The 13,042-nt window shown below is 40.0% G+C and overlaps 1 protein-coding gene across 2 annotated transcripts in view; it reads right to left on the bottom strand.

The window, feature by feature from the left end:
- Window positions 1–13,042, bottom strand: part of LOC139373292 (neural cell adhesion molecule 2-like) — a 424,626-nt gene that overhangs the window by 130,679 nt on the left and 280,905 nt on the right. For both annotated transcript variants that reach the window (XM_071113646.1, XM_071113645.1), the window contains exon 2: window positions 8,814–8,888. In XM_071113646.1, coding sequence (XP_070969747.1) covers window positions 8,814–8,888 — 75 coding nt within the window. The remainder of the gene's footprint in view (window positions 1–8,813; window positions 8,889–13,042) is intronic.

A 13,042-nucleotide genomic window follows, 5' to 3' on the forward strand; every position in this document is an offset into this window, starting at 1 on the left:
GCTCCCGAGTGGCGCAGTGATGTAAGGCACTGCATCTCAGTGCAAGAAGCATCACTACAGTCCCTGGTTCAAATCCCGACTATCACATCTGACCGTGATGGGGCGGTGCACAATTGGCCCAGCGTCGTCTGGGTTAGGGGAGGGTTTGGCCGGCCGGCATGTCCTTGTTTTAAAAATAGGCACAGTGGGCTATTGGTGTCTCTCCCTCTAAAAACATAAATAAATATTTTGGCCTTTATTCAGATTACAACCGCTGATTTGCGGGTATTTTAAAATGAAATAATCTTCAAAATATTGCTATTATTTAAACAAGGACTTGAAAATGAGATCGTGAACTCTTGCAAACAACGTTTCCAGTCTGAGAATGAGAATGATAAATTACTGTAATTAATACATTTGTTCAATAGATTTGAATACAAAATAAGCCATTATGAGCCAGAGAAGAGAGGATCACCAAAGCTAAAGGTATTCTGTTTCAGTGCATTTTATTTAAAAACAATTATATAGCCTATCAATGTGTAGGCATACTGTGTAATAAAATCGATAATTGTGTACTAAAAACTTGAATGTGTTTTTGCAGAGCATACAACCATGCCGACAACCATCCGTGGAGATCAAAGGACAAAGGGCTGGACAACAGGCCGCACTGAAAAAACACATGGTTCCACAGAAAACCAACTGGGATGGATCCAGAGGCAAATTTGGCTTCTTCATTAACATCTTTATGCTTTCGTGAATAAAACAATGATACAAATACTATCGCCAGCTTTAATCCATGCCTGGGCCTGCAGGACGAAAATGTATTTGTTTGTCAGACGAATCACTGGGTCGAAACTACAGAAAAGTACAAAACAAGAGAGCACACATGGTTAATGTTCTGAAAAAAAAAAATATATACACTACCGTTCAAAAGTTTGGGGTCACTTAAAAATGTCCTTGAAAGAACAGCAAATGTATTGTCCATTAAAATAACATAAAATGTATCAGAAATACAGTGTAGACATTGTTAATGTTATAAATGACTATTGTAGCTGGAAGCGGCTGATTTTAATGGAATATCTACATAGGCGTACAGAGGCCCATTATCAGCAACCATCAATCCTGTGTTCCAATGGCACAATGTGTTAGCTAATCCAAGTTTATAATTTTAAAAGGCTAATTGATCATTAGAAAACTCTTTTGCAATTATGTTAGCACAGCTGTGCTGATTAAAGTAGCAATACAAATGTCCTTCTTTAGACTAGTTGAGTATCTTGAGCATCAGCACTTGTGGGTTTGATTACAGGCTCAAAATGTCCAGAAACAAAGTACTTTCTTCTGAAACTCGTCAGTCTATTCTTGTTTTGAGAAATTAAGGCTATTCCATGCAAAGAAATTGCCAAGAAACTTAAGATCTCATACAACAATGTGCACTACTCCCTTCACAGAACAGCGCAAAACTGGCTCTAACCAGAATAGAAAGAGGAGTGGGAAGCCCTGGTGCACAACTGAGCAAGAGGACAAGTACATTTGAGTGTCTAGTTTGAGAAACAGACAGACAAGTCCTAAAACTAGCCTGCTTCATTAAATAGTACCCACAAAACACCAGTCTCAACGTCAACAGTGAAGAGGCAACTACGGGATGCTGGCCTTCTAGGCAGAGTTGCAAAGAAAAGGCCATATCTCCGACTGGCCAATAAAAAGATTAAGGGCAAAAGAACACAGACACTGGACAGAGGAACTCTGCCTAGAAGGCCAGCATCCCGGAGTCGCCTCTTCACTGTTGACAGTGAGACTGGTGTTTTGCGGGTACTATTTATTGAAGCTGCCAGTTGAGGACTTGTGAGGCGTTCAAGAATGGCCTTTTTCTCACTCACTTTTTGTTATTTGAAAATGAAATCTCCAAAATATCGTCATTTTTTAAACATAGCAATTATTATTATTAATTCATTTAGAATTATATGAAAGCCCCTTAGATATTCTCACAGATCAGATTTGCCGTAAAGAAAAATGCCCCTTAGATATTAATTTAGGAGACTTCCGGTTGAGGAATGTAGAAAGAAGTCGCACGAGGTATAATCTCCGACAATTTTTGTAAATAATCCTCAACTGAGCCTAAATTCATACTTCTCAATACCTAAAAAGTCATTTTAATTACCCAGTAATAGTACACCTAAATTAGAATGAGCAAACCAGTCACACGCTTTGGAAAATCGACGGAAAGAACTTCACATTCCACCAAATCAAATTCAGCTAAAATGGCTACCACCCCACCTCCATTGAAGGCTTTAATATCCACTCCGGGTGATACGGCTAACCCGATAACACTGGAGATCCTTGTCAGGGAGCTGGCAAAATCGCGTGAAAGTTTGGTAGCAGAACTCACAGAATGGCTGAATAACTCACTGGCGGCTACACTGGCTGCAATTCAGGCAACCGTGGAAACTATCCGGGGTTCTGTGGCATCTCACACTACCACACTGGTCGAAGTTGAGGCCTTGCTCTCCGGCCACAGCGACCAACTCACTATGCTGGAAACCAGTCTTTAAAATGTTTTATTTAGTTATTTATATATATATTTTTTATTATTTATTACAAAAACACAAGGAAGGGGTCAAATTAAACTATTAGAACATGAAGGACAATCAATACAGCATCAAGACACTATCAAACATGTATCAGTCTTTCCACAACAGAGCCATCCTTATGTGTGAGGGTGCGTGCGCATGATAGTGATCTAAAATATATGTCATAGTTTCCTTTTTCATGATCACAATCTTGTGAAACCCGAACCCTCCAAGATCCCCCGACAGTTCCCCAATAGCTGTCCCTCAACTATCCGAGACCCCTCCCACAGTCCCCCACCAGAAAAAATAAAATAAAAATGAATTCCATTCCCCACCCCCAAGAACCCCCCAATGCACCAACAACCAAGAGAATGAACGAAAGACAAAAAGGAAAAGACAGAAGAAAACAGAAAACAACAATGCAAAAAAATAAAACAAAATAATAAATGTAAAACAAAGGACATCAAGGACAACTGAAATAACAGCAATGCCAACTGTATTTGTTTGTGTGCATGTCTGGCACTATTACATGTACGTGTGTGTTCTTGTATGTGTTTATTTGAATGAGAGTGTGTGTATATGCATGTGTACAAACACCTGCACGGCATCAGCCTCAGACAAACCGGCATTAGTTGTAAAAACACTGCCACTTAGTGCGTTGTTTTATATATCAACTCATACACCCTGTACCATGGAATCGGTACATCAAAAATCTCTTCCCAATTATTTTGCAATCTGTATGGCACAGTTGTCAACTTCCTGGTCCTCAAGTGAAACTGGTATACTTTCCTATTGATGCTATTTTTATGCTTTTTATGCTATTTTTTTGTTTTGATCCTTTAGATTGGGAAGACAGACCAGTTCCCTACCTCCTCCTGCTGCCACCCGCCTCCTCCATTTTTTGGGGCAATGCTGTGATCAATTGGTTGTACTCTTGGATTGAGCAGACATTCCCGTACAACTCCACGAAGGACATAACTCTACCATTACAATTTACAATATCATTTAAGAACAAAATACCCTTTTCAAACATCTTTCCCATAAATACAGGTATTTTATCAACCAGCACATTTGAGTTCAGCAGTAATATTTGTTCTATCTTTTCAGGGGGATGAAATTGAAATTGTAGCCAGCTCTGCAATGCTTGTTTGAAAAAGAGAGATACTTTGAAAAAAGTATCATTTTCAATTAATCGAAAATGAGACATGGCAATCTGCACAAAGGCAAAAAGGCAATTTTTAAACAATGGGTGAGCCTTTCTTATTAATCTGCTTGAGAACCATTTAGGGTTCAAATAAATCTTTTGAATGAGTGAAGCTTTTAGAGAGAGGTTTAGTGCTTTTATATTTAATAACCTCAACCCATCCAATTCATATTCATTATATAGATAGGCTCATTTTATTTTGTCTGGTTTAGCGTCTCAGATAAAGCGAAATATTTTTTGCTCAAATGATTTGAAAAATGAATCATCAGGAGTAGGCAGCGCCATAAGTAAGTGAGTAAACTGAGATATGACTAAGGAGTTAATCAGGGCAATTTACCTCTCCATTGTTGCAGGATCTTGTCTATTTTTACAAGTTTTCTATCTAAATTCATTGTGAAGAGCTTATTTATATCTTTTGTGATATGAATACCGAGTATGTCTACTTCACCATCAGACCATTTTATAGGTAAGCTGCATGGTCATGTAAAAGTTGTATTTTTATAAGGATCCAAAACATAATATTGTACACTTATCATAATTAGGTTTTAGTCCAGAGAGAACAGAAAAGTTATCTAGATCTTTAATGAGACATTGCAGGGATCTAGCTTGCGGACTCATGTTTCATGATGTTCTATTATTTCTAGTAGTTGTCGTATATTATCTCCAATGTATCGTCCATGTAAAAAACCTGTCTGATCAGGATGAACAGTACCTGGTAAAACCCTTTTAATTCTGAGTGTTATGCATTTTGCTAGTATTTTTGCATCACAACATTGAAGTGTAAAGGGGCCTCCTTTTTTTTAGATAGACTGGGTCTTTATATTTGCCATCTGGGTCTTGTTTTATAATAGAGAAATCAGACCTTCCTGCTGAGTACCTGACAGACTACCATTTTTTATTTTTTTTTGTGTGTGAATTTTATCCCCTTTTCTCCCCAATTTTATGGTATCCAATTGTTAGTAGTTACTATCTTGTCTCATCGCTACAACTCCCGTACGGGCTCGGGAGAGACAAAGGTCGAAAGCCATGAGTCCTCCGAAACACAACCCAACAAAGCCGCACAGCTTCTTAACACAGCACAACCGCACCAATGTGTCGGAGGAAACACCGGCGACCTGGTTAGCCCGGCCCGCCACAGGAGTCGCTAGTGCACGATGAGACAAGGAAATCCCCACCGGCCACATACTATACAGTCTCACTGCTCTTTAAACTTCCATTTGATATGTTTTAGTTTCTTAATCAAAGACAATTACTGGTAAAAGCACAGCATTTACTAAGTATGTTTGCATAACTAATACTATTTGACCTGATCTGTGCAATCGGACTGACTGGTTTTGTACTGTATTTCCATCAATCTTTCTGGATATCTACCCAACTGTAATTCTGTTCATTTGAAGTGTAAACTGTCAAGCGCATAGATATCCAGGAAAAGATAACCGTTTAGTATATAATTCTAAAACCATTCCAAACGTACAATAATAAATACTACACTCAGCAAAAAAATAAATGTCCTTTTTTCAGGACCCAGTCTTTCAAATGTAATTCGTAAAAATCCAAATAACTTCAGCGGATCTTTATTGGAAAGGGTTTAATAAATCCACTTATGGCTGTGATCCCTGTACAGGGATCAACATCAGGGGAAATGTCAGAATGACAACTAAAAATACAACGTCGTAACATTAAACATTCTGTAAATGCAAGTGTCTTACATCCTTCAAAAGATTAGGATCTTGGTAATCAAACTACGTGTTCCGATTTAAAATAGCTATTACAGAGAACAAATACCATGCTTTTGTTTGAGAAGAGCAATCAACAACAGAAACATTTTCCGCCACGACAGTTTTTACACATTCACATCTGAAGGTAATATGATAGCTGATAGCTTGCTCTTATTTCTCTTCTTGAGGGTCCAAGTGATCAAATAAAGTGCCGTTTTCTTTGATAAAATCCATTTTGATAGCCTAAATCAAAACATTTTGTAAACCGTTTGTGCCGTGAATTCCATCTCTATCAATTTTTTTACGTAGCATTCGAAGTAATTACACACGGTAAACCATCGTTTATCTAGTCATGGTTGGTTTCAGTGCATTCCTCTGGATGTTTGCAACACAGCGTATTGACCGAAGTGAACTGATTTGAAGACAATGAGCAATGACTTGCGCACCAATAATTTTAGCGAAGTTTCATTGATTGACTGTATTTCTGCCCGATGACCACAGATCTTCTTGAAATCTAGCTGGGTAGATAGCCAATGAGCTGAGGTAAACGTCAGTATGTAATGGTTTTGGGTTGGACCACCATTCCTTGTTTGTAAATGCACGCGTAAGGAACTCCCTTCTCGCCTTGACTATCAGAGGAGTTGCTGTGAGGCTTGTTACGCGCAGCAGTATTTCGGAATTTCAATGATTTCATTGAAGATTTCATGAGGAATAAATCAGGAAAAGCGAAGTCAGTCTAAAGTGAAAGTGAAAAAGTAAAAGTGAGACAGATTTTGTGTTTGAGGAATCTTTGAGTGTTATGATTCAAACAGGAACTGAGGAGCTGTTTCTGCAAGGGCAAGACGTACTTCTGGATGGGTAAGTGCTAATGCCGTTTTATGAAATATAAATATATATATATATATATATATTTTTGCAATTTGCAATGAAATGTGTGGTTTGTTTGTGTGTGTGTGTGTGTGTTGGTTTGTTTGGGTGTGTGTGTGTGTGTGTGTGTGTGTGTGTGTGTATATCCATATATACAGTGGGGCAAAAAAGTATTTAGTCAGCCATCAATTGTGCAAGTTCTCCCACTTAAAAAGATGAGAGAGGCCGGTAATTTTCATCATAGGTACACTTCAACTATGACAGACAAAATGAGATTTTTTTTTCTCCAGAAAATCACATTGTAGGATTTTTAATGAATTTATTTGCAAATGATGGTGGAAAATAAGTATTTAGACAATAACAAAGGTGAATACCTTGATTACTTGTGTTTTGTGTAGATGTGTGTCCCTTTGTGTGTACATGTGTGCCTGTGTGTTTATATGCTCCCATATTTTGGTTTAATGGAATATCTATAAGTCAGTAACCATAAAGCATATCCCATACATGTTTACTGTGTATCTCTATCATTTTTCTATCCTCACATACACATAATATGTATATGATACAATTAGACCATTAGAGAACTGTTCCTGCCCTTTCACAGTCGGTGACACAGTGGAGTCTTGAAGTTTTTCCCAGAATGCCTCAGTGTCTGGGTGTCAGCGGGGCACACCAGACACACATTCAGGGACTATTTCCCATACATCACACAAGGTTGGTGGCACCTTACATGGGGAGAAAGGGCTTGTGGTAATGGCTGGAGCAGAATTAATGGAATGGTATCAAATACATCAAACAATTGGTTTCTATGTGTTTGATGCCATTTAATTCGCTCCGTTCCAGCCATTATTACGAGCCGTCCTCCCCTCCACTGACACACGCACGCAGGTACATGCACATACTCTTAGAGAATACTTCAGGACACTCTGGGAGTCATCCAAAGAGTCAACAAACATGAGACAATTACTGCTCCTTCAGTGGTTCTCTTTCTCTCTCTCTCTCTGCCTAACTAACTTCTCGCTCTCACTCTGTGTGTGTGAGTGCGTGCGTGTTTATGTATGCTTGTGGCTGTGAAAGGAGAACTGAGAGGTCACTGCACCCCCTGGCAATAAATAGATCCTCAGTCATTGAGGCCAGTGGAGGAGGGATATGCTATAGAGCTTCCATTCTCCAGCATCCTCCATATTGTCTGCAGAAGGATCTGTTGAGCTAACATGATGTGCAGTGATTGTTTGAAGGCTGGGACACCGGTAAAACTATTGTATGTCTCTGGGAGAGGTATTCAACTGAAGTAAAACATATTTTGACATGTCTTGCCAACCACCATGTGGTTAAAGTGTAACTCGAGATTGAGTGGAGCACTGAGAGGCACTACTTAGCAATGACATCTGATTTAACAGTGAAAAATGGCTAGTGGATAAACCATGCAGTTTGCCAGAGGTCCTGACAAGAATAATAAACGGAAATGTTTTGACCAACTGGGGACATTTTGTTAATCCCCACAAGGTAAAATTATATTTCTAGGGGGTTTAGGGTTAAGGTTATAATTAGTGTTAGGGTTATAATTAGGTTTAGGGATAGGTTTAGGGAAAATAGGATTTGGAATGGGACTGAATTGTGTCCCCCCACAAAGTTAGTTATAGAAGACTGTGTGTGTGTGTGTGTGTGTGTGTGTGTGTTTTAGGGTTAAGGTTAGGTTTTGAGGTTAAGGTTAGGCAAAATAGGATTTTGAATTGGACTGAAAATGTGTTCCCACATGGTTAGTTATTGTAGACTGTGTGTGTGTGTGTGTGTGCGCCTCTCTCTCTCCCATCCCTCTTCTCTCCTCTCACCCATTTCTCCCCCACTTTCACCCATTATTCTCCACCTAGCCATCTCCCACCCTTCTCCCTGCCCCTCTCCTCTTCCTTCCTCTACTCTCCGCACTCTACATCTCCCTCAACCAACCACCCTCTGTCCCTGTCCCTCTCTTCTCTGTCCATAAGCTCTCCTCACCATCTCCACCCCTCACTCCCCTCACCACCCTCAACCATTCCTTCTCCCTGCCCCTTTCCTTCCTGTTCCTCTGCTGTTAGCTCCATGTTGTGATGTGCTGGCAGAAGAAGACAGGAACACAGCAGGGGTGGAACTGTGGAACAAAGCACTGCCAGCCCACACTGCCACCCTACAGAGCTGCAGGTACTTGGCTTGGGGTCCATGGCACATAGACCCCCCAAACAGGGGCGGATAGGACAGGATCTGCAACAGGGTGGGATGGGCAAGGGGTTAGCTGAAGGCTGGGGGATAGGGGAGAGGGTTGATACCGTTGGTTTGGAAGGATGATTATGTGTGGGATGGGGGGCAACCATGTCGCCCAAAAACCCCACCACCTCCATCCAACCCATTGCCCATCTCACCACACACTCAGGATGACATATCCACATTTACATTTGATTTAACACACAGACAAGCATGTTCTCTTTGCCATAGGCATCTTACCTGTGCATTTGAAGAACTTGGACTCTCCCACACTTAGCTCCACCTTGTTCAAGGATATGGATACCTGCAGAACAGCTGCGAGGAGAGAGAGAAAGAGAAAAAAGATGAGTATATACACACACAAAAACTCACTAAGATAACATAGGAGAATAAGACATGGAGGGGTGGGGGGGGGTGACTGGATTTAAAAAGTTGGCGGTGTACAACGTGACCGGTCGGGAGTAGGATATTAAGTGACTGCGAGTGAAGAGCAAAATAATCAAAATATTGATTTATCAAGACCAGTTCCCATGTGTGTCTAAGGGCAGCGCAAAACTGCTGAAATAGTTGACCACACGTGGGTATGCTGTTGCTTAAAATCCTATTATAACAATTGGATGACTTTTGGTCTTCCAGTATGCAACAATATGTTGCCTTCACTAGTCTACTTTATTCTTAAAAGAACTCCAGCACAGAGAAGAGAAAGGAGCCTAAAATAATACAACAATAAAGCGATTCATAAACGCATTTGGCTGTTTTTAATATTGGCCATCAACCAAAAACACAATCTACCATGGTTTTCCATTTCTAGCAAGATGATTCAAGCCATCGACTCACTGATGACAGTTTAAGAAACTTGAGTGGACTTATGGAAAGGCTCTGTAAGACATTTAATATATATACACTACCGTTCAAAAGTTTGGGGTCACTTAGAAATGTCCTTGTTTTTGAAAGAAAAGTACATTTTTTGTCCATAACAATAACATAAAATTGATCAGAAATACAGTGTGGACATTGTTATCAACTGAAAACATTCATCCGTGACTATTTTATTTATTTTATTTCACCTTTATTTAACCAGGTAGGCTAGTTGAGAACAAGTTCTCATTTGCAACTGCGACCTGGCCAAGATAAGGCATAGCAGTGTGAACAGACAACACAGAGTTACACATGGAGTAAACAATTAACAAGTCAATAACACAGTAGAAAAAAGGGGAGTCTATATATACATTGTGTGCAAAAGGCATGAGAAGGTAGGCAAATAATTACAATTATGCAGATTAACACTGGAGTGATAAATGATCAGATGGTTATGTAAAGGTAGAGATATTGGTGTGCAAAAGAGCAGAAAAATAAATAAATAAAAACAGTATGGGGATGAGGTAGGTGAAAATGGGTGGGCTATTTACCAATAGACTATGTACAGCTGCAGCGATCGGTTAGCTGCTCAGATAGCAGATGTTTGAAGTTGGTGAGGGAGATAAAAGTCTCCAACTTCAGTGATTTTTGCAATTCGTTCCAATCACAGGCAGCAGAGAACTGGAACGAAAGGCGGCCAAATGAGGTGTTGGCTTTAGGGATGATCAGTGAGATACACCTGCTGGAGCGCGTGCTACGGATGGGTGTTGCCATCGTAACCAGTGAACTGAGATAAGGCGGAGCTTTACCTAGCATGGACTTGTAGATGAGCTGGAGCCAGTGGGTCTGGCGACGAATATGTAGCGAGGGCCAGCCGATTAGAGCATACAAGTCGCAGTGGTGGGTGGTATAAGGTGCTTTAGTGACAAAACGGATGGCACTGTGATAAACTGCATCCAGTTTGCTGAGTAGAGTGTTGGAAGCAATTTTGTAGATGACATCGCCGAAGTCGAGGATCGGTAGGATAGTCAGTTTTACTAGGGTAAGTTTGGCGGCGTGAGTGAAGGAGGCTTTGTTGCGGAATAGAAAGCCGACTCTTGATTTGATTTTCGATTGGAGATGTTTGATATGGGTCTGGAAGGAGAGTTTAGAGTCTAGCCAGACACCTAGGTACTTATAGATGTCCACATATTCAAGGTCGGAACCATCCAGGGTGGTGATGCTGGTCAGGCGTGCGGGTGCAGGCAGCGAACGGTTGAAAAGCATGCATTTGGTTTTACTAGCGTTTAAGAGCAGTTGGAGGCCACGGAAGGAGTGCTGTATGGCATTGAAGCTCGTTTGGAGGTTAGATAGCACAGTGTCCAAGGACGGGCCGGAAGTATATAGAATGGTGTCGTCTGCGTAGAGGTGGATCAGGGAATCGCCCGCAGCATGAGAAACATCATTGATATATACAGAGAAAAGAGTCGGCCCGAGAATTGAACCCTGTGGCACCCCCATAGAGACTGCCAGAGGACCGGACAGCATGCCCTCCGATTTGACACACTGAACTCTGTCTGCAAAGTAATTGGTGAACCAGGCAAGGCAGTCATCCGAAAAACCGAGGCTACTGAGTCTGCCAATAAGAATACGGTGATTGACAGAGTCGAAAGCCTTGGCAAGGTCTATGAAGACGGCTGCACAGTACTGTCTTTTATCGATGGCGGTTATGATATCGTTTAGTACCTTGAGCGTGGCTGAGGTACACCCGTGACCAGCTCGGAAACCAGATTGCACAGCGGAGAAGGTACGGTGGGATTCAAGATGGTCAGTGATCTGTTTGCTTGTATGCCAAGCCTACAAGCAAAGATTAACTGGTGGACGCCATCAATACGTTTTGGCTTGAGAAATTGACGATACAACGATGCAACAAATGCATTGGTTATTCAGCAAGGTTTTACCCGTGGTCGTGGAGATGGGGGGGAAGTGCAACTAAAATGTACTGAACTAATACATTGCAAATTGGTGGGATTTTCACACATATAGTAGGCGGGCTATTAAATTACCATTTTCTAAATAAATCGATGTATGAAGAGTCTAATGTCCTACTAATAGCCCATCATGGAAACATTGTTTGCATGATGGTCTACACCTGCTAGAGTACACTTGTGAAAAACAAGTGTCTGTAAACATGTTTTCAAAATGCCTCCAGCTCTTCATCACCACTTTAAATAAAAACACAGCGTCTAAAAAAAAATGCACATAACGTTTGATTACATTCTTCATCGTAACCACAATGTCACAAAAAATCAAACACACACACAACATGAGCAGATTAACTTGGGTCAAAACAGCCAAAGCATTTTTCGTTAGGGCAAATCTGGTCTGTGAGAATATCCAATGGGCTTTTATATAATTATAATGTAGGGTTAATTATAATAATAATAATAATAATAGTTGGATAACAGATCGGCTCTCAGAACTCATTAAGACGTGGCTTCTATATTCAATATGATAATTCATTCAGAAGGTTAAACCCATATGTTTTAGGCCTGCAGTAGGTTATAATGAACTGAAAATGGTGTGTCAATTCATAAAGCATGTGCCATGGAATCAGTACATCAAAAAAACTATTTTGCAATCTGTATGTCACAGCTGTCAATTTTATGGTCCTTAAATGAAACTGGTATACATTTTTAGTTATCACAATTTTGGTCTTTAATGCAGGGCCGGTAGACTTTTTTATTTTTCCTCTACGGGAACGGTCCCAACCCCCCCACCCCGTGGGACGGTTGAGCTAATGTGCACTAATGTGAAAAGCATGACATTGTAATTAAGAAAGAAAATTTGCCAGGACATAGGCATGTCTTAGATGGGCAGAAAGCTTAAATTATTGATAATCTAACTACACTGCCCAATTTACAGAAGTTAATACAGTGAACAAATACAATGCTATTGTTTGAGGAGAGTGCACAACAACTAAAAACGTTTAACAGTGTCTTTTCTGTAGGAAAGCTAATTATCCATCATTTTTGACACTCCTGGGAGTGTGTAAACTTAAATGCTAAATTACCATATCATTTTTGTATGTTCTGTATAGTTATGTACTTGCAAATATATCAATTTACCAATTCGGCACATTTTGGCAGACTTGATAACACATTTTTAACAGTAATACAATGGCTCATTGGATGAATCTAAAACTTTGCACGTACACTGCTAAATTGCGCCTAGACTCGTAAGTCATATGCATTTTCAGAAAGGCAATTATGTTTTTTTCCTTTGTATTATCTTTTACCAGATCTAATGTGTTATATACTCCTACATGAATTTCACATTTCCACAAATGTATTTCACAAAGTGAAAAAGTGAACACAAAGTGTTTCCGTTCAAATGGTATCAAGAATATGCATATACCTGCTTCAGATCCTGAGCTACAGGCAGTTAGATTTGAGTATGCAATGTTAGGCGAAAATTGAAAAAAAAAGGGTCTGATCCTTTTAACTGAAATTGCAACCAACTTTTTTGTAATCTGAATAAAGAGAAAAGGGCCATTCTTGAAAATGGGATGAGACATTCCAACTAATTTCTAAATAAAGCCAGTTTGTTATTTAGAATGATTTTTTTCTGTT

The sequence above is a fragment of the Oncorhynchus clarkii genome, chromosome 18, assembly GCF_045791955.1.
Source record: "Oncorhynchus clarkii lewisi isolate Uvic-CL-2024 chromosome 18, UVic_Ocla_1.0, whole genome shotgun sequence".
In the NCBI taxonomy this organism is placed as follows: Eukaryota; Metazoa; Chordata; class Actinopteri; order Salmoniformes; family Salmonidae; genus Oncorhynchus; species Oncorhynchus clarkii.